General features: G+C 39.0%; 1 protein-coding gene across 3 annotated transcripts in view; it reads left to right on the forward strand.

The window, feature by feature from the left end:
• The window catches only part of LOC145998946 (transcription elongation regulator 1-like), a 137,061-nt gene that overhangs the window by 62,743 nt on the left and 51,846 nt on the right, over window positions 1-22,472 (forward strand). For all 3 annotated transcript variants that reach the window (XM_083135765.1, XM_083135775.1, XM_083135784.1), the window contains 4 exons: window positions 1,964-2,243; window positions 4,193-4,494; window positions 14,656-14,810; window positions 21,932-22,140. In XM_083135765.1, coding sequence (XP_082991891.1) covers window positions 1,964-2,243; window positions 4,193-4,494; window positions 14,656-14,810; window positions 21,932-22,140 — 946 coding nt within the window. The remainder of the gene's footprint in view (window positions 1-1,963; window positions 2,244-4,192; window positions 4,495-14,655; window positions 14,811-21,931; window positions 22,141-22,472) is intronic.

A 22,472-nucleotide genomic window follows, 5' to 3' on the forward strand; every position in this document is an offset into this window, starting at 1 on the left:
AGATGCCCAATTCTGGAAAGAATCAGGTGGTATTGGTAATAAAATTTGAACCAATACTCTCCAGTGGTGATATCGGGTCAGCCCTAGTGTATATACAAGGTAACCAAAAAAGTTTTTGCCATTTTTGATCATCAGAAACAAAAAGGTATGCAAAGAATGTCACATACTGTTCCTCAAAGTAATCCCCATCGGCATCCAGCACCTTTCGTCAACATGTCTCCAGCTGTGCAGTGCCCTGGCAATAAATCTCGGGGTCTCGGACGGAAAGAAGTCCGTGAGTGCTTGCTGCAAGTCTGCCTCATTTGTGAAGGATTTCCCACGAAGGTGGTTGTGCAGGGAATGGAAGCGGTGATAATCTGTTGGCTCAAGATCTGGAAAGTACCGTGGATGGCACAGTATCTCCCAGCCAAGTCACTGTATGGTATCCTTGGCCACATGCGGCTTGGAATTGTCGTGAAGAAGCAGTACACACTTGCGATTAACCAATGCTGGCACCTTATGCTTCAGTGCCTGTTGCGCATGTTGCAACTGCTGCGAGTAGAGGTCCCCAGTGATGGTTTGGCCCGTTGGTAGCAGCTCATAGTGCACCACTTGGCGACTAGTCCACCATACAGAGGATGATCTTGCATGGGTGTGAAGGTGGTCTTCTGGCGTGAGGCACAAAGTCCCGTGTTGACAACCAATGTTGGGCACACTTGGGAGTGTCATATAGGACCCAATTTTTGTAACTGGTGAGCACTCGACAGAATATGGGTGTGTTGCTGTGCAAGAAAGCAACGAGGAACAGGCTGTCACTCATTGTTGCTTCTAGCCTTCTGACGGTGTATGAGGCTCTTGCTCAAATTGAACGTCTTTCCTATGTGATGCAGGTGCAGTCTGACTATTTTATTGGAAACCTGGAAATGGTTGGCAAGCTCACCACACCTTAGGCTGCTGTCCTCCTGTATGGCTGCCGTCAGGGCCTCCTCATCCAGGACCTGTGGTCGGCCACTGCTGGGTTCATCACAAAGTGACAGATCTCCCAATCTGAACTTCTGGAACCAATTCCTATTGGTGCGTTCATTCACAGCATTATCCCCAAAGGCTTGACCTATTCGGCAACTTGATTCTGCTCCAGACAAGCCCACCTTAAAGTCATAAAGCAGACAACCCCAAACGAGCTGCTTCAACACTTCCATTTCTCTTCGCCCCTGCTCAAGCGATGGCTGCTATGAGTGCGCAATGTGTCTGTATTGGGCAAGACCAATGTCCCCACTCCCACCCTGACCACTTTTCCGCCACGTGGCACACATATTTTCCTATCAGTGATCACTTCTTCCCATGTGATGTTAAAAACGGCAAGAACTTTTTTTGGTTATTTTGTAGTTACAATGGAGTACTTCGATACTAACATAAATATTCTGAACAATTTCATATTCTAATATCAGTTCTTAATTGGGAAAAGACACACGCGGTAGTACATAAATACGGAGAAACTAATACTCACTTTATCCGTGAAACTGTTTTTTCTTTGTTCTATTAATTTCAGTGGCCACTGCCACTGCAAGTTTCAACAAGGATGGTGGTAGTGGCCACTGAAATTAATAGAACGAAGAAGAAAAAAACAGTTTCGCGTAAAAAGTGAGTACTAGTATCTCCTTACTAATATCAGTATTGGTGGAAATTTTTCAGTGGTACCTGTTCAACCTTAATTTTTCTTATGCTCATCTTGCAGGTGATTTGAAAATAAAGGTTCAATCTGATGTGTGATTGTTTGATTTGGTTTATTTTACTTCACTTTTCTGCCACTCTTGGGTAATCGCAAAGATAAGGATGAGTGATGATATTGATGAAGGGACACTCACAAAGAATTTCCATGCCCCGACTGGGATTCGAACCCAGCACCCTTGGTGTTGCAGCACACTGTGATAACCTTTCCACCACGGAGGTCAGCTTCAATATGATGCAATTGAATTACTTGCAGCTGCCAAACTAGCAGCTGCCCAAGGAGTTGCAGCCAGCAGCACCGCACCAACAACACCAACAAACGCAGATGCATCAGATGGTGAATCTGACTCTCCAAAGAAGATGAAGGAAGAAGGCCTGGTCAATGGGGAAGCTGGTGATGATGACAAGGAGTCCATGGACATTGACGATGAAGAAGCAAAGAAGAAGAAGGAGGAGGAAGAGAAAGCCAAGGAGCAGCAGAAGGTTCAAGATAGATCGAGACCAGTTTCGAGCACCCCCGTTCCAGGCACTCCATGGTAAGCTCCTTTGGTATCTTAAGTAAATTACTGAACCCTCTATTTTATCGCTTATAAAGAAGTCTCAGAAATAAAAAAAATAAAAAAACAATATTTGGGAACTTGTGTTTTTCATAATAATAAATTGAAATTCATGAATAATTTCTAATTTTACATTAGATTTGGTAACAGTAAGTTAAATATTGGTATGTCTTCAATATTGATAAAAACTTCATTTCAGTCCATCTGTATGGTATTCTATTAATGATCACTTTAACATGCTATAAAAGCTGTATTATATCCTTGAACCTGTAGTTCTATATCCATCTTACGTGGGGCCTGCAGAGTGGGTGGAACTTAAGTTGGTCTGAGTAAGATGGATGCATCTACTTCAGCCAATGACTCAACTGACAAAAGAATGTCTCATCTTGTGCTGCAAAAGCATGCAGGCTAGAAGTAGCATGGAGATAGAGGAAGTAGGCTGAAACTGCAAACTCACAATGCGAGGTTTACACTTAAATGTTACAAAAACAAACTATAACAAGATTTACTTTCTTATAAATGTTATTGCTTAAGGTTTCCTGTTGCTTCTCTTTTTGTACAGCCATATGCTGAACAGGTCACCATTCGTTCCCAATCTCATTCAAAGTTATACAAAATTACATGCTTTGTTATGGCATCTTGGAATGTTTTGGTCTGACCTTGCTGGTGCTGTCACATGACCCAGCTTCAGAAACAATGCACAGGGCTTGCTCAATCCTCTTCCTACCTCCATGCATCATCTTACATAACTTATCATTAATATAAATTGTAATTCATCTTGAGGGGAATAAACAACGTGGTTGATAATTTATGACATAAGCGAGTTACTAAAGATTTATCTGAAACTTACTTGTAAATGTTCTATTAATTTCGGTGGCTTCTGCCACCATCCACTTGGAAACTCTATGCTTTACTGTTAGGTTGACTTCCGGTTCCTGTTGTTGTTTTCTCGACTACCGCTAGGGGTGCTGGTGTAGCCATTTCGTCTGCCGTGCGCGATGGGTTTGAGCTGTTGTAATAGCGGGAGCCAAACATGATGAGCCTGACTGCTGTTGATATTCAGCTTGTGCGAAAAGTACATAATTGCATGCACCTTGCTAGTCCGGTAGTGGGTTGGAATTTTTTTGCATCCGCTAAGTGCTGTTGTATACGCTCGTTGACAGATCTGGGCATCATATACACCTAGGTTGTCTAGTGGGGAAAGGAATGATCTCTTGTGTTTGCTTAGGGCATGGCTATTTGTTCATTGGTTTGTGTGCGAGTTTTATGTCATTGTTTCAAGGTCTTGGCTAGGCAGTTGGATGTAGTCTGGTGGTAAGTGAAGATCCTCCATTTAGCTTTATCACTGCTGGCTGGGTTAGGTTGTCGTACTTGGATTTCTGCTTTGCTGCACCATGTAGAGAGTTGATGTACTGTGTATCCATTTTGAAGTCCTATGTCCGTCACTATGGTAACTTCTTCCTTCAAATCTTCTTCACTTGAACAGTGAGAAAGCTCTTCTGTAGAAGTTAAGCCATACATTGGTTTTATGTTGGGGTGGGTGGTTGGAAAGTGAGTGGATATACTGGTTCCCTGCCTCTGGTTTTCTATAGACCGTGGTAGTGAATTTGTTGCCCCTCCTATTGATGGTTAGATCTAGGAAGTTAAGGATGCCTTGGTTTTCCCGTTCTATTGTAATTTTCAACCTGGGGTGAATGTTGCTAAGTTTTTCCACGAGTAGATCTATTTCCTCTTCCCTTTTGTAAATGACCAAGGTGTCATCTGCATATCTGCCATATCATATGTATTGGAGTTCTGGTGAGTGAAGAATTTCTTTTTCAGCTAGGTGCATGACAATATTTGCTATGTGAATTTTGCCAAGTGTATGCTTTGGGAGATCGCTCAACACATGTTAAATTCTGATATATGACTTTATGTATTTGTTACAGGTGCGTCGTATGGACTGGAGATGGCAGGGTATTTTTCTACAATCCATCCTCCCGAACATCTGTGTGGGAAAGACCGGACGAGCTGCTGAATCGGCAGGATGTTGACAAGATGGTCCAGAACCCCCCAGATGCTGTAACCCCTAATACAGGATCGGCAACAGGTAATGCTACCAGTGCTGGTTCTTCTGGACCAGCAGGTGCTGCTCAGACTAATGCAGTTGGCGAAAAGAAGAAAGCAGAGGAGAATAGTGATGAAGAGCCAGCAGCTAAGAAAGTTAAGAGAGAAGAAGTAGACATCAAAGGTATGTGTACATTATTAATATTTTAATTTGTTTCATGTATTAATGTTTTTTTCAGATGATCAACCACACACATTGCTTGTATACTTTTTTCATGAGGTTTTACAATCGTTTACCTCAATCACTTCATATGAATGCTGAGATCTTTTTCCTTGTATTCTCTTCGTCTTATGTTCCCTATTATGCTTAACCTAATGGTGCACAATACAATTTATGTTCAAATAACATGTGCAAAGCTGGTATATAGCAGTTAGAAATGCAGAATTTCACTGTGAATAATACAGGAGACTCTTTCTCATTGCATATATCACAAATTGTTGAAATACATGAGTTAGATTTACTAATGTACTGAAAGCTCTAAAATATAAACTGTCCAAGTTTAAGAGTGTATATTTTTCAACAGTGAATTGAACAATAATCTTGTGCTAGTTTGATTATTTTCTTATTCCTAGAGTAACATTGTTCAACTTATGTGAAACTTTTTTCGTTGTACATCTGAATTACAGAAAGGATTTATCAATTGCATGTAATTCAAGTGTCATGCCAGAAAAAATTAACTATATTTTAATTCTTTTTTGCTGTACTTGATGGATGTCATGTGCCAACATTTTGTTCTTAAGTTCTTAAAATGAATACATGTTAGCTTCTCCAAGTTTGTTTTCTGCAGAGACCCATTTTTCATTATTAGGGTAAAATAAACACCTAACATTATGTTAAGAACAGGAAGAAATCTCTCCAAGAGTGTAGATTTAATTGTTATAAACTATTTAACAACTTTCTACAACTTGGATGAGTCAAGAACAGAAAATCGTATTTAACTTTTATTAAAGTTGAAAGAATTAATGACACAAGTTCATGCAGTACTGGAATGAACTTGTTACAGTGTCACATCACTGCAGTAAATACAAAGATATGACACTAATGTATTGTGTGTGTGTTTTGTGTGTTTGTATTGATAATGATAACTTGAGTGTTAATATTGTCTAAACACAATGTATGGCAGCAACAATAGTTAATAGTACTTGAAGATGCACTTATAGAAGTTGAGCACATTGTCCAATAAAGTGTAGATACCAAGATGTGTTTTTCACGAGGGAGAAGAGGTATGTATGAAGGAAATAAAACTCCTGGTAAGTTAAATGTCATGGTAATTTGCATGATTTTAAAGAATTCTGAACTTAAATAGTGTCGGAAGCAAATTTCATAATGCAAAATTTGAAAAGTTTATTAGCATTGTAGCTGAGCTGTGTTCTTTTCGTAGCTATAGAAAAAGGAGACGGGGTTTGTAAAGCATATAAAATATTACTTACATAATCACCCAAGGAAATTTGATACTACATTCACCATCATTTGATTGCATGGGGGATGAAATGAAAATACACTTTACTGAAGGAAATGTGTTTCAAGAGATATTTACACATAATTGCAATGCATATTAAGGCATTGAGAAGCAAAGTAAAGAATGTCTGCCTGGAATAAGTCCTTCCTCTGAGAATGGGTTCAGTCTTTAGCAGCTATTTGCACTTCTTTGTCTGTTTTCCCTAGAGTTTTTATTTTTTGGCAGAGGACCGAAAATGTGAAAAAGAAAGGGTGCAAGTCTAGTCTCAAGCAGTGCCATTGTTAGGCAGAAAATATTATGCCACTGCTGCATGCTCTGCTGCTTGTTCTTGATGATTGTTCTCAGAGGAGGATGTGTCATGGAATGCTGCTGTAGTTTGAGTTTCAAGTTCACTGCACATATAGGCTAATCTGGAGTTATTTGCTTCCATCAGGTGTGAAACCTGGCACCACTTAATTACCAGATGACAAGTTCTCACTGCAATCAGGTTGGTAGATGGTTAAAGATGAAAGTGAACACCGTTTTTACCAGCTCGTGTGATATGTTTTGCAAGATACCTTTTCATTTGATTATTCCTTATATTATTGGGTTAGTACATTTCAAATGTCAAGGAATCAATCTCATGCTACTTGTGTGACATCACGCATTTGGTAGACAGGTGAGTTCTGTCCTAGTCATTCATTTGTTGGGGGTGGGGTATGCCCTTGAGTAGTAGTGGTCTGTCAAAGTGAACCATGGAGACTTCACAACTGAGGGTGATTTTTCTGTGTAAGTTCAAGCCAGGTCATATTGCTTGTGTTGCAAGAGAAAACACCACACAGTGTTCCAGCCAGAACACTCGTGAAAATTCATGGGCAGTTTGCAAAATTTTGCAAAGGTGAGGACATTCACCACAAGCATTTTTGAGCAAGCTTCTGGATTGGGCAATAAGCAAGGTCAAAAAGTAGGGATATGGGCTGCCCAATGACTTGATTCCAGTGAACAATTCACACCAGCTCAAATAATGCAGCTCTCACCAGGATTTTTAATTTAATTGTCACCAGTGATGAAAAATAGGTTTGGTAAGACAATTCCTCAGACAAGGCTAAACCATGAATTTGTACTCTTTATTTATTGGGCCACACTGAGATATTAACCAACAACTTCATCAGAAGCAGGCAGCATTGACAAACAACAATGGTGTCCTTGTCTTGCACAATAACACTTGCTTCCCTACATGTTGCAAATAACACTGGCCTGGGGTTATGAATCCCTTCCCCACCTTTGTTTTCACAATAGCTTCTATCAACGGGATTATCGCCTCTTCTGCCACTTGGATCATACACTGCTGTGTGGGTTCAAAACAACAGTTGTGTATGTCAAGGAACCATGACACTACTTCCATCATGGGGTTAACTCTGCACAATGCTGGTAGCAGTACACGAGTCCCGAGGAGACTATTTTCACTAGGTGTGTACTACATTTATTAATGTTGTAGATATGTGAACAAACATTTTATGTGCACCAACCAACTACAGGAAAACCTAGTTCAAGGGACCAAAAAATGTCAACTTCGAATTAAACGACCGAGTTATCCAAACTTTTCAAGATGGTGCCTATTTTTCAGTTGTAAATAAAGTAGAGTATCAATTACTCCCCCACAACGGATGTTTTATACTTGGTGGTAGCTCAGAAAATAAGCTTTATATGTACTATATAATAATATTGTACGTTTTAAAGAAATTGTAAAAAATGTTACGCAAAATGAGAACATGGAGCTTACGCGGACGCAAAGATTCCAAGGAGACGGTTAAAACCATTTATCCTGCCTAGTTATACAACCGGTTATGCACGGGATGCATGTTGTGGCAAAAGTATTTTAAAAAACTGTATTTTCTTTCAATTGTGCAAAGTCGTCGTTGCTCTTCCACGAAATTCTTACAATTTTAGTTCATAAGAAACCCGTTTGCACGGAGACCTACGGAAAGGAAAACAATCTCGTTTATTGCAAGAAGTGAAACTTGGAAGAAACTTGTCAATACTCACACTGGCGCGAGCAAGAGACTGGAAATAATCGGACAGAATTAATATTGGATTTTATGTTCATTCACTAGAACATTGTCCGTTACAGGATTAACTGGTAAGAGAAGATTCTCTTGGGAGAGAACAGAACCTTAAATAATAATAATAATAAAAAAAAATCGGGGCTGTAAATTTTGTTATGGTTCGGCTTTCTAAAATGCATCTTAAAAAAAGTCACGTTTTCTGTGCTTCAGTTAACTTCATATTCGCCCCCTAGCCCTCTCGCCCTTTGCAGGGATCAGTCCAAACTCTTCCTCAACTTTTATTGTAATCCACTCTGAAAAAGTAAACACACGACTTGCGATCTGTTTGCACCGAATGTGTATCCTAGGACACATTAAACAGTGCCGCACTCGATAATCACTCTGGTTTGGATCTCACTTTAAACTGTATATTTAGTCCCACTTAGCTCATCAGCATAAAATGAACTCAAATCAAGCTTTATGAAACTTGCGTATTATCAGATTAATCGACAATTTATTGTAGGATTCAGGAGTATTCTGGAGGTCAAGCACTCGCTCCCCCCAAAAACGTTTCCTCTCGTATTCCTACACTGAGCATTGCACAGCAGCACGCTAAAGCGGCGGACTTTTATTCGACAGCTTTGCGAGATTCAAAACAATGAGGCTTATTCCTTCGCGCTGGATGAGTCATTGCGGTTATCAGCAATTGCGGGGACAGCTTTCCAGATGCTAGACTAAACACTGGCTCCAGCTGAAACACAATGAGACCGGCTATAAGTTAGAGCAGCAGATGGCAGAAGCAAAATCATCCGCATTTTAAAGATAACTCAGTTTAAAGATAACGCAGGCAGTTGGTCATGCAGGCAGTTGTCGATGACCGAACTTTTATTAGCAGTGTGAATAAGAAAAATTATCCTTGTACCATGCAACAGACAATAATACGGGCAATATTTCCTATCCAGACAGCTGCATTCAAACAAGAAAGAGGGACCTGAATTTTTCAATTATCACATTACCATGCACACCGGTGAGAAGGGAGGGGTCACTTTTCTTTTACTTATCCTGCGGTTTTTGTTCAGTTTGAAGAAGGTATTCAGAACTGGTTGCTTTATTTTAGATGCCAAAGGAAAGGAGCCCGTGTGCGCACATGAGCAAGAAAATCATGGCCGAAACAATTAGCAACCCCTCCCCCCACCCTGTTTGCTGATAGAAAAAAGGGAGAAGTTACTCAACAAACAGAACACTGTTTTGGCAAATTTTATGTCTGGCACAGTTGGGAAAGGTATGTTGCGGGAAACGGGACTTGCAACATATGTAAGATCGAAACCTAGATGACAACGCATTAAGCTGGTTGACAATCTTTAGTTGGCCTATGTGGCTTTGATTATCTGTAACAGTTTCCGTTTTTTTTATGAAGTTCTACAGGGAACAAAGAACACGCTTTTAATGAAAGTGGTTACCGGAAGTTGTTGGCTACCAGGCCAAAAGTTGCTCGCTCAAGGGAGATTGCTGAATCTTGAGCTCAGAACTAGACAGATGGGTGAGACTTCCAAGCGCCATGCATCTTGTATTTTGGAACATTCCTGCGATCTTCTCACATTACTCATCTAGCACTGATGAATATTTCCAAGGTGGCGCATTCAGCGGGGAAAGAGCTTGACCTGCCATGCATATTGACAAAGAATGTCAATGTCCAGCGGGCATTTCGGGCTGCTACCCTAGAGTTGTCAGCAGCTCTTAGGACAAGGAAACATGTCAAGGTCAAGTTAAAATAACGTCCAAGCTCTCTCCACATTCGATCTTCTCTTGTCGACTTACACAGGTGTCTACTTCGACTTAAGCGAAACCAGTTTTGCCGAAGGGTCTTGTAAACAACTTTGAATGAGTCCATTCACTTGACCAAAATGAATGTTTTGTGTGTGGCTACTGATGAACCAAAATGTGCTTGCCTGTTGGGCCGAGATGGGTCTGTCTAATTTGTACGATGCACGCCAAAGAAAATGATAGTACTTACTGCGTGTTGCTATCACAAACCCATACCTCTGGAGTGGAGGACCATATTGAATTCCATAAGGTGATTCGACTGGGATGATGATTGCAAATGACACTCACTGATAATAACGAAGATATATTGACTAAAACCGAAGATTACATGTATATACAAACTTGCTGCAATGCAACGCGATGGACGGAATGAAATTACCACGCACACTCGGCCATATTGTCTCGCTAACTGACTGAGCGTCACTCTCTCTCTCTCTCTGTTCGAGAGTAAACATAAAACAAAACTGAATTCCCCTGACATCTATTGTTAAAAATATTAAACCTATTAATTATGACTTGAGACAAACTTCGTATTAAAAATTATCCGTATTTGATTTATCCGTACTGAAATACATTATAAATCCTATCTTATCGGCTGGGGAATGGGAAGAACTTAGTATTAAAGGGTACTTCGTATTAACCAGTATCATAGTTTTTCTTGTACGTACGCATTGCTTGCATGATAGAATTATTTTCCTGTAGTTTACGGTTATTACAAGCATAAGAAAACAGTTTTTTCTTTGTGACGTTTCAGGAGAACACACGCTCCTTTCATCAGACATTTATTTTCATTTTGACTAAAGATACAGTTATAACAATGGTTAGTAATTTTTAAACAAAAAGAATCTGTTATATAATGGATGTTGTCAATGTTACATGTAAATGAAAATAAATGTCTGATGAAAGGAGCGTGTGTTCTCCTGAAACGTCACAAAGAAAAAACTGTTTTCTTATGCTTGTAATAACCGTAAACTACAGGAAAATAATTAACCAGTATCGTATTAACAAGGTTTTCCTGTATTGTACATATTTTATTATTCACTAAATATTTGTAAACAGCACATGGATTATTTTAAAACCGGTAACTTATCGCGAACTTCTCATTTGTGTCATCAGACCCAATGAAGTAGAAAGAAAAAAATTGTATTTTTGATTACATAGTTTGATGAATCAGTTAGGTTCTATTTCCTTCTTACTGATACAATAGGTTTTATACTCTACTGAGTTCATACTAGTACAGAATGTAGTGGCTACAACAGTGAACATATTTATTTGCACAGAAATATCAAGTTACATAATTCTGTGTTACATAGTTATGATTTGTGTATGTTTCTGGATCTAAATTTTCTTTATCATTATGCAATATAGCATGAGAAGTGCCACTTGAAATTTGTTACAGTGGACAGGGTAGTCATGTTTTTCAGCTCAAAGTGTATGCCCGTATCAAGGGATCCAAACACTGAATGTAAGCATTTAGCAAATTATGTAGATATGGAGAAGTGTAAGTGAAAGAATGGGGTTCTATGGACATATTTACACATTGATGACTTTGTATATTAAAATTATGCAAATCACTGTTAAATAGGGAGGGAGAAAGGCCAAAGAACTTAAGTTTGTTTTATGGTAAATAACTTTAAGTAAATGATTGCCAACAGTATACAAATAGAAATTTCTTTAGCTGAGTGTTGAAGTTGCTTTAGTGAATTATGCTCATATTAATTTATGCAGTTTATATAATTATCTGTTTTTAATAAAACTATATCACATCAAAGATTTAGGCTGTCTACTGATTCAGGAATTCTTTGAATTCCAGGAATTTTGCAGAAATTATAACCACCAGGAATTTAATGTGGACTCTGAATGAATTTTGCTCATGAACATGAAAACACCCTTTCATGAACTAGCCGTTCTAAACAACTTTAACAAAACATTTATAAACTTTGTGTGTTCATCATAGTTCTTTTGTGCTTGTGTGATTAGTGATAAATATTGTTGACAAATGCACACTTATCCTTGAGATAAAGTCCTCCCCCTCCCTCCTACAGCAAGTAACTAAATTATCTCATTGTGTCTGGTATGTCAGGATGATGTTTGCAGCAAAGGATGACTTCAGGTCACATATAATGGATTTGATATTTCATGCCAAACATATGAACTTTTAATGATTGACAGTGCAATTTAATTCTTAAACGTATTAATCAGTTTGAATGCTAAAGGTCATGTAATTGGTAACTCACATTACAAAGTGAGAAGTGTTCCGACTGAGTTTTCTTTTACATTATTATAGAATTTAATATTATTAACTTTGTTTAAAAGAAAATTTTTACTTTCTTGTAAAGTTCGTAGTACAAACATTTTTACCATCATGGCCCAATCTTCAGTACAGAAAAGGGAAAGATATTTCAAACCATATTTCACATATTTTAATTCTGCTCTGGTAATGGTTAAATAATCAAAACTGTTGTAATTTTGTCCAGTAGTAGCTAAATAAACAATGCATATCGTATTAATAACCACATTACTAATTTAGCTAAAATGAATTTAAACAAATTGTTACATGTTGGTAACTCATATTACATCTATCATTTTAAAATTACATTTAAGCATGATAAGGCTGCAATACAAAATTCATATCCCTATGACAATAAGGAACTTGTAATTATTCAAATTGTTTAATAAAAGAATGACAACATATATGTTAATTGTTTTAAAGATAAAATAATATATCACTTAAAAATATGGAGATACATTTATAAATATTGCACAAGTATAACATATTCTGCAAAGATATTTTCATGTTAACTGAAGATTTGTATGTAGAAGAATATCAATAAGCCCTTAATAGTACTTCTTAAAACTGTTTTCCTTGCATTCTAATTTAATGAAAAGGAATTATTTCTGAGTTCATATTTCACAAAGTTGAGCCTTTATGTCAGAATAAAATGGATTTTCTAACTTTTCCAACACATTACTTCTGTGTAATTTTAGCAAAGTACTACATAATGAAATGTTGAACTTTTTTTCTACTTCACAAAATTTGGCAAAGGTCAAACAGCTCATTTTTAGGTTGTCCTTTTTTAGCTGAAAAGTAGAAATGTTCCAGTATATCATTTGTCATTGATATCAATAATCTGAACCAAAAGCTCTGTGTGACACCTCAAAGCCAAAGTTTTGAGGATGATTTTCCTCCATGAACTTTTGCATTCCCTTCAATCACATTAGCCTCTGATATAATAATTTGCAACTATTAATTCCTTATTAATCTGCTCACTGAAGTACTATGTATATCACATTATTGATGGCTAAGACTGAATTTTCTTCCGGAAAACTGCTTGTTGAACTTTCCTGGTGGTGGAAAGGCTTATTCAATTAACAGCACCTTTTCTTTGATTGCAAAGTAATTCATTATTTTTTTCCCCCTCAGAACTGACCCTGAGAAATGTATTTGTTTTTGGCTATCTTAGATCAGTAATATTACTGCAAAGTTAACTGAAAATCCTTGTGTATGGTACAGTAGTGTCTTCTGTATTACAAATTATTTTCAATCACCATGGATGGCTTTCATCCATGTAGAAAACTTTGTAAATTTTATTGATTTTACGTTAAGCTAGCAAGCCAATTGATTAATTTGGTTCAATTCTTTATATTCTACTTGTGGAAGATATAATCTTCTTCAAAATATCCAAATTCGAAATTACATGTGGGGGCATATGATTTTTTTAAAAGTAGATTATATGCAGATATATAAAATCTGCCCATGTTATTTTACTTAATAATCTTAAAGCAAAATAAAATTATATTTTCTAATGAATATAAAAGCTGAAAAAAATTTAAATGTGGCAAAATAAAGGAAAATTTTATTACATTTTTCTATGTTGGGACCATCAAGATTGAATGTGTAATACAGGAAAATGGAAAATTGGGGTTCAAGTTTTCGTGTTCTGGCCTGGCATCAGTATTCCTTTTTGATTATTCCTTCATCCAATCGTTACTCATTTTCATCGTCATAAGTAGCTGAAAGTGACAGAGAATTGATGTACAATAAGTAAAATACATATAATGCTACATATTAAAAGGTAGAAAATAGAAATAATTCAAAACTTGAACCAAGTTTTTAGATAACTTCACTATTTCATTATTATAACTTCCACCATTGTTACTTGTAAAAGTAACACATGTTATTTGCCATGGATTGTCAAGATACATGCACTAAACATGAAGATACATTGTTTTCACCACATGTTTTTCATCCAACATTTTCACATATTTTTGCCTTCTAAAAACCAGATTGTGTGACAATTGAACACTTTCTTGAAATTATGAATTTTGTCACCATTCTCATGGACATACCCTAAAGTAAGAAGCATCTAGTGTCAGTGGTTTGAATCCATAAGGCTCACATGTTTAAAACAGTTCTGGTATGTATTCTGGGTCTTGATTGAACCATAAAAATTGATTCCTCATTTTTGGGAAATGTTTCAAGAAAACCTGACATAGTGATTACTTTGAGGTTCAGTATATGCGGGAAAAAATGCTGTTTTGAGATATTTAACATTGTAAAGAATATTAATTTCTTTAATTTGCTGCTCTTTCAAGCTTTCAGAAATTACTGCAGCATGATAAATTCACATTTATAGGCTAGTCAGCATTTCAAAAGCATTAAAATCACATTTGAACTGTTCTTGTAGAATTATTATATTCTGTCTTTTCTTCTCTTGTTGATAAATTGTTGGTCACCTATATTTTTTAATGTACTCCTTTACTGATAAAGATAAGTTAGTGTTCTGGTATGTTTGTTGGAAATCCGTAAAACTTTGTATTTCTATTTTTAACTAAGCATAGCATTCAGATTATTTCTAGTGTGTCATGAAGTGCTGAAAATCTTAATATGTATACTATTGATGGCAGTTTAGTGTTGACTATTGGTACCTTATATGAGCATTTGTAAACTTTCAACTTAACTTTTGTCTTTTATAGAGGATATTAAAGAAGATAAAAGTGTAGACAAGAAGCAAATTGATATAGGGAAGGAAGCAGCTATCGAAGCCGAGGTCCGTGCTGCCAGAGAAAGAGCAGTCGTACCCCTTGAAGTCAGAATAAAACAGTTCAAGGAAATGCTATGTGAAAAAGATGTAAGTATCTCCTTTGTGTTCCCACTGGTTGTCAATAGCTTGATTAACAGAATTGCTTGAATACATCTACAAGGTGGTGAAGATATTGTTGAGGGCTTTAACCTTTAGATGGCCGAGCAGGTGTACAAAAGTAACCCCGTTCTGGCCCAGGCTTCTTGGCGGGAATTTTAAATTTGAACCCTCTTTGGAGGAAAATTGTTATAACTCTGGTACACTGGGAGCAATCTACTTAGGACAACTTTTGTTTTTCAGCTAAAACATCAGCGCATGCAACTGTGTACAATTCAGAACACCGGACCGAGGAAGGGGGGCATGACCCCTGAATTTCAATGGGAAAAAACTTAAAAATCTGGAGTTTGCCCCCTCTTCTCCCACTATTATGGGGAGAAGGTGTGAACTTTAGTATTCTTTTCAAAGAATGGACGTTTCCAAAGAGAATGAAACATGTTTCATGTTTCTGGTTGCCATACAAGTTGAATAATATGCCAAAATGTGAAACTCTGTTTTTTATGAAAAATAGGTAATTTGCATATTGCTCAGAAAATTGTTATATCTCTGGCACTATGGGAGCAATCTACTTTGGATAAGTTTAGTTTTGTAGCTAGAACATCAGAGCATGCAACCGTGTACAATTCAGAACGCCAAACCGAGGAAGGGGGTTTGGTTGTGTGGCGTGCCCCCCGAATTTCAATGGGAAAAAAACATAAAAATCTGGAGTTTGCCCCCTCTTCTCCCGCTATTTTGAGGAGAAGGCGCAAACCTTGGTATTCTTTTCAAAGAATGGACGTTTCTCAAGAGAATGAAACATGTTTCATGTTCCTGGGTGCCATACAAGTTGAATAATGAGCCAAAATGTGAAACTCTGTTCGAAAATGTGGCATGGGTGTGTTGCAGAGAGGGGGGGAGGGGGGTCATCAATGTGAATTTCCCAGGCTTGCTCCAGACCTGTGTCAGAGTTTCCACCCAAACATAAGAGTATGAAGGTCCAAAAAGCACATCCATTTTGTAATCAGCACTATGATACCATATGATATCATCGGGCCAGTATGACCTTACTTTTGATGATTATCGGGCCAGTAAAAGCTAAGTTTTCACAATCTCGATAAAACCAGAAAATATTGATTGTTGCAAGGTACAGTGGAACCCCGATTTTACGTTTTTCAGGGGCCTGTGAATAAAAAAAGTAAAATGTGGGAAACTTAATAAGTGGGAAAGCATAGGGGAGCGGTAGAACTCAAGTGTCAGTAAGAAACTACTTCATAATCTACTTTTAGGGGTATATTGTGTCAAAAATAATTCAACAACTGTAAAGAAGTATGATTATGAATTTCTAAGAGGAAGAAAAGCAAGACCTGCTATGAAAATCAGTGGCGGATTAACGTGACCTACTTCCGAGTTTAGGGACGGTGGATGACTGCTTCTATCTACCGTCTATTAGGTTCAATTTATGCCTCTGATTGTGTGGGATTTTCATTTACTCTGTAAACTGGTAATTAGTTGCTAGTTTTAAAAGTATCTGCTAATTGGAGGAGAGGGGGTAATCATTTATAGTTGGACGTCAAGGATCTCTTTATATACGGTAATCAAATTGTCCGGGATTCGTTCACAGTGGAGACATGTAGAATGATTCATATCGCACTTTAGCTGCATGTGTGTCCAGTCTTGATCAGCCCAACTGCATAAAGTGAACTGAAAACAAGTTTTGTCAAAATTACGCATTTTTTGACGTCATGTCAAATAGTTTAATAGTCCTCATTTTGCATCTTTTCCTGCCTTTGACGTTTTTTGTTTTTTTTATAGAAATAATGGGTCAAAGAGGGGTTATGACCCCCATCAACACCTCCCCTGGTCATGCCACTTATTGTTATTTACATCCATATTAATCCACGATTTATTGTTGGATTTAGCACTGTTGCAGAGTGCAAACACCCCTTCCACCAATAGTTTTCCCGTAAATAAAGTTTTTTTTTTGTCTCCCCTTCCATGTTTAATATTTTGCGATTTATTATTAGCATAGTGTGGATTCTCTTCCTGCACTGTTCTGTGTGGTCAAGATGTTTATCAGAAGGTAAAACAAGAAAGAAATAGCTTGTCTTTTAACTTGTCCCTTTGTGTCTGGTGCTTGTGTTTCGTAATCTTCAAAAGCAAAACCTTCTGAGGCGAGATTCAAAACAATGCCATTTTTCTTCCCTTTCCGATGGATGAGTCATTGCTGTGGCACCACAAGACAAAACACTGGCTCTAGCTGTTCACTGCCTGCAGATACCACTCGGACCAGCGATAAGGAGAGGGAAGGGAAGTGAAGACGAACAGTTTGTGGAGCATCGCCAATGCAGTTGTTGAACAAAAGTCTTATCAAATGTGTGCTCATTCCTGACCAAGGGCATGTCAAGTTTCTGAGAGCTCAGTGAGCAACATGATCGCTCAGTTACTTGACAGCCAAATAGATATTGCTCCTCAATCGTTGCTCCTTGAACCTTGTTTGCCACAGTTTTCAGCCACAGATGTTTCGATCTCGTGAGGCAGAGGGTAAGAGGAGGAAAACTGTATGATGATGACGGGGTGTCGATGAATGAGGAAATATTTATGATGAACGGCTTGCGATATAGCGTAATTACAGTGGAAGTTTAAGAAACAGAAGGTAATGTAATATTCCATTTTTTTATTCCAAATAATGAATATTAAGTTCACACCATAGTTTTGGAAAGTTCTGCAAGGGTGTGAAAATGAAGATTTTGATAGTTTTGTTCACATCAACTATTCTATTTCCATAATTAACAGCTTTTCAAACACGAAATTTTGTCCACTCGATGCAGCCACATAATTTCAGATTATTCAAAGGCACTGATTATTTGGTTAGTGAGCACATAGTGTCAATGATCTGTCTGCTCAACGAGTGAAAATCTTGCTCAGCGAGCGTTGCTCAGATACTTCACTGGCCCAAGGTTGCAGAAAGAAAGAAATAAAGAAAGGAGGGGGGTCACTGCTTTACGCTCTTGCCTCAATGCTACTGACATACAAGCAACATTTCCGGTGCAGATAGAGGCAATAATAATAATAATAATAATAATAATAATAACAACAACAACAACAACAACAACAAAAATACTGGCTGGGGCTGAATCATGCACACCAGTGGCAGATTAATGAGTAATGAGCTCGTGTGTGTGTGTGCAGGGGTGGGATGGGTGACTTTTTCCTTGTAGACAGTACACTATGTTCATAGAATGTACGTATCTAGGAGCAACTGCTTAATTGTAGACCGCAGAGGAAATAAGAAGGGAAGAAAGCTTTCGCCATTATGCTAATTGGTTGTCTCTTCCACACGAGCAAGAAAATCGGGGCAGAAATATTTGGTACTTTTTAGTAATTACATACCATATCATGCTGATACCTTAGGGGACATGAGGGCAAACCCCTCCCCCCTCCCTCCCCAGGAAATGGAAAGAAAAAGTGAAGGTAAAGTTCACCGTGTACTTTGCACCATGCCGGGACAAACATATAGGGGTATGTGGTCGATGATGTGACCAGCACCATGCTCGGGCTGCCTTTACCCTTCCTATTCTTCGATCTCGGCCAATTTGGAGGTGATGTGATCAGCACCATGCTTGGACAGCCTTTATCCCCCAAGTTTGCCCCAACGTACTCATTTATTTGAGGCTAGGTGAGCTCCAGAGCCACTATATGAGACAGCTTAGATCACCACCCCGGGAATCAAACTTGGGTTTCCAGTGTGGCAGTCAGATGATCTACCGACTAGGTGACCACGGCTCCCCAGAGAATGAGAAAAAGTAAATAAATATATGCACTTTGGCCCAAATAAGCATTTTAATGGTATTTAGATATGCACTAAATTTTACTGCTCCTAGAGAATACTGACACACCCCTTGTTTATGCACTCATTTTCCAGACTCCGTCACTGTACAACACGTGAGTCACATAATCTGCATAAAAGAATCCATTCTCTGCCCCACACAGAATAATACATGTGTCCGAACTTCACCCCCTCCTCCCACAAATAATTGATTTGACAAGAATCACTTTAGCGTCATTCTGATGACCAAATGATATATAGCATTCGTGAAAAAACTTCAGATTAAAAATAATTTACAATGAAATATAGACTAGATCCAATCGTATTTCCTGAGGAATCTAAACGACTTCCCATTAAAGAAGTGAAGTTCTTATTCAGTATCGGATAGCAGAGGTTGGCAAACCCTTCTTATTTTTTTTCCTATTCCAACGGTGCAGACAAGAAGAAAGAAAAGTTTTCACAAACAAGCCCCCTTCTCGCTTTTTTTCTTGTTCCCGTCAACTAGAAGGATTCTGTAAGGGCACCTGCCACTCATCCAACCTAATTTACCCTCATCTGCCAAATCTGCGGCAACTTCTACTTAGGCGAAACCTCCACCCCCTTAAATCTAAGGATCAAAAATCACCGTTCCTCCACCCAAAACTCCGATTTCGCAGTTGCCATCCACACCAACAGCCATAACACCACCTTCAATAACTGCTTCCTTGTTGCCATCATCCATCTTTTACCCCCCTGCTCTGACACATCTTTCCACAGGCGATGGGAAAGTGCCTACATATATATAGCAGGCATGCACGCCACTATACCCCCCGGACTCAACCTAGCCAACCAGTAACCCTTTCCTCTCCTCCCCGAAACTACCCACCCACCTTACAGTAAACACTGGTTAAAGTCCTTTTCGTTATCTATCAACTGTTTCTGGCAACACTGATCGTAGACACGCTACGGTCAGTATTCTGTGCCTCTTCTCCAAGTGACGCAGATCTTTTTTCCTTCTATCTTGAAAATGTGACTCAGATCGCGAAATACAGAATTATTTCTCTTCGTGTGGTAAGTGTTTACTGTCTCCTTCATCATTTGTATTTATCCACCCTTCTGGCACCTTTTCTGATCCTATTACTGTATATATATATATATATATATATATCAAAAAATCAAAGAAGGTAAAAGGAAACTCTCACCGGACAGTAGTAAAATTCAAAATTTTCGCTAGCTTCGTAGCATCATCGGTGTGAGGAGAAAGAGATTGAACCGGAAGTTGGGGCCTTGCAGAGTTGCCAGGCCCCCATCGAAGAAGAAGCGATGCGTGGAACGAAAAAAACACTGTTTCGTCACCAGGCTCGTCGTAAACTGTGAGTGTGTAGGAAGAGTTGGGAGGGCGGGAGGGAGGGTATGGTTTGGGAGGGAAGGTGGGTGAGGGATGGGCATTACTGGGTTGGCCTTGTTCAGGCCAGGTGGAGTGGTTGCACTCATGGCCGATATATAGGCCCTCTCCCATCTTTTGCGAACAGAGGTGTTGGCTGGTTGGGGTAGGAGATGGATGATCGCTACCCGGAAGCAGTCGTTGCGCATGTTGTTTTCTTATATTGCGAATTTTGTTTTTTATATTGCACGGGCATCGGGGAAGTAGTGAGGCACGCAGAAACTGATGTTGTGGTGGTTGGTGTGGACGGCGACAGTGAAGTCCAGGTTGTGGGTGGAGGAGGAGTGGTTATTGATGTGGAGGTTGAGGGCCGTTGATGTTTCCCCCAGGTAAAAATCACCACAGATGTTGCAGGTGAGGATGTAGATAAGGTTTGAGGCATGGCAGGTCCCTTTGGGATGGAGGGTAAATTTGCCAGTGGCAGTGTGCACCTGGAGGGTGTAAGAGGTAATGAGGATGGGGCAGGTCTTGCACCTGGGGTGGTTGCATTTATGGGCAGGGCGGTGTTGGATGTGTGGTGAAGGAGTGTTGTGGACCAGGATGTTTTGGAGGTTGGGTGGGCGTTTGAAAACCACTCTGGGTTTGTCGGGAAATATGTTTTAGGTTTCAGGAAACCACTCTGGATTTGTCGGGAAATATGTTTTTGGTTTCAGGAAACCACTCTGGGTTTGTCGGGAAATATGTTTTTGGTTTCCCGACAAACCCAGAGTGGTTTTCAAACGATGATGCTACGAAGCTAGCGAAAATTTTGAATTTTTCTACTGTCCGGTGAGTGTTTCCTTTTACCTTCTTTGATTTTTAGTTAGCCCATTTGGGCTAAATGAAAAGTGAAAGAGGAGAGAGGAAACACTCACCAGATGTAGAAAACCTTCAAATTTTCGTGACGATTTGTCACATCATCGGGAGTAGAAAGAAGGTTCATGTAGTGAGCGACATCAACAGTGTGATGGCGTGGCCTGCAGAGTTGCCAGGTCCAGAAAGAAAAAATTGACAGTTTCACACATGAAAAAATCATGTTGTTCCCTTGCTAGGCTGTCGAAAACTGCGAGTGGTGAAAGTGTAGGGGGAGGTAAAGGTGAGGGGGTGGTTGTGGGGGGGGGACATTACTGGGTGGCCTTGTTCAGGCCTGGGGGTGTGGTTGCACTCATGGCTGATATGTAGTTCCTCTCCCACCTTCTACGTACGGAGGTGTTGGTGGATTGAGGCAACGAGTAAACGATCCCTACCTGGAAGTAGTCATTGAAAGGAATATTGTGGTGATTGGTCCAGGTTTTGGGTGCCATTCTCACCAATCACCACAATATTCCTTTCAATGACTGCTTCTATTTAGCGATCATCCACTCCTTGCCTTAATCCACCAACACCTGCGTACGTAGAAGGTGGGAGAGGGCCTACAGCCATGAGTGCAACCACACCCCCAGGCCTGAACAAGGCCACCCAGTAATGTCCCCCCACAACCACCCCCTCACCTTCAGCAACACCCTTTACCTCCCCCTACACCTTTCACCACTCACAGTTTTCGACAGCTTAGCGAGGGAACAACATGATTTTTTCGTGTGTGAAACTGTCTACTTTTTCTTTCTGGACCTGGCAACCCTGCAGGCCACACTATCACACTGTTGATGTCGCTCACTACATGAACCTTCTTTCCACTCCCGATGATGTGACAAATCGTCACGAAAATTTGAAGTTTTTCTACGCCTGGTGAGTGTTTCCTCTCTCTCCTCTTTCACTTTTTTATATATATTTTTATTAATCTAAGCCAGTCAGAAATGTAAACAAATTCTGTATTCATATATTTGAGATGTCTTGACCCCAAATACTCAATTGCAGTTTAGTAGGAATCTTGGAAAGTTAATATCTATTTTCCAATGTGAATTCCAGGTTTCAGCTTTCAGTACCTGGGAGAAAGAACTGCACAAGATAGTGTTCGATCCAAGGTATCTTCTTCTAACTTCAAAGGAGAGGAAACAAGTGTTTGAGAGGTATGTTAAAGAGAGGGCCGAAGAGGAACGACGGGAGAAGAGAAACAAGATGCGAGAACGGAAAGATGAGTTCAGAAGGTTAATGGAAGAAGCAGGCTTGCATGGAAAGTAAGTGCCCATTGAAGTTGTTTGATTTTATGTTCATATAAAGGGCTCAATTCTTGAACATATTTCAAGGTATCTTAGGTTCAATTGCTGGTGGGGAGTATATTTCATTCTTTCAAATCTCTCTTTAAATTATAGGTTGAGCGTCAGATTATAATACCTGAGCAGTTCATTTCATCTTGTCAGTCCTGACTTTTTCTCTTCCTGCAAAAGGAATTCATGAGCAGGGTTTCCATCTATGTATATGAACAAATTTCTGCGATTTCCATTCACTAGCTATCATATGAAACCACACACGTGTTGAAACAAGCCACGCACTTGATTTGAAACAGACC

This window comes from Lepisma saccharinum, chromosome 1, assembly GCF_977018435.1.
Source record: "Lepisma saccharinum chromosome 1, izLepSacc3.1, whole genome shotgun sequence".
NCBI lineage: Eukaryota > Metazoa > Arthropoda > Insecta > Zygentoma > Lepismatidae > Lepisma > Lepisma saccharinum.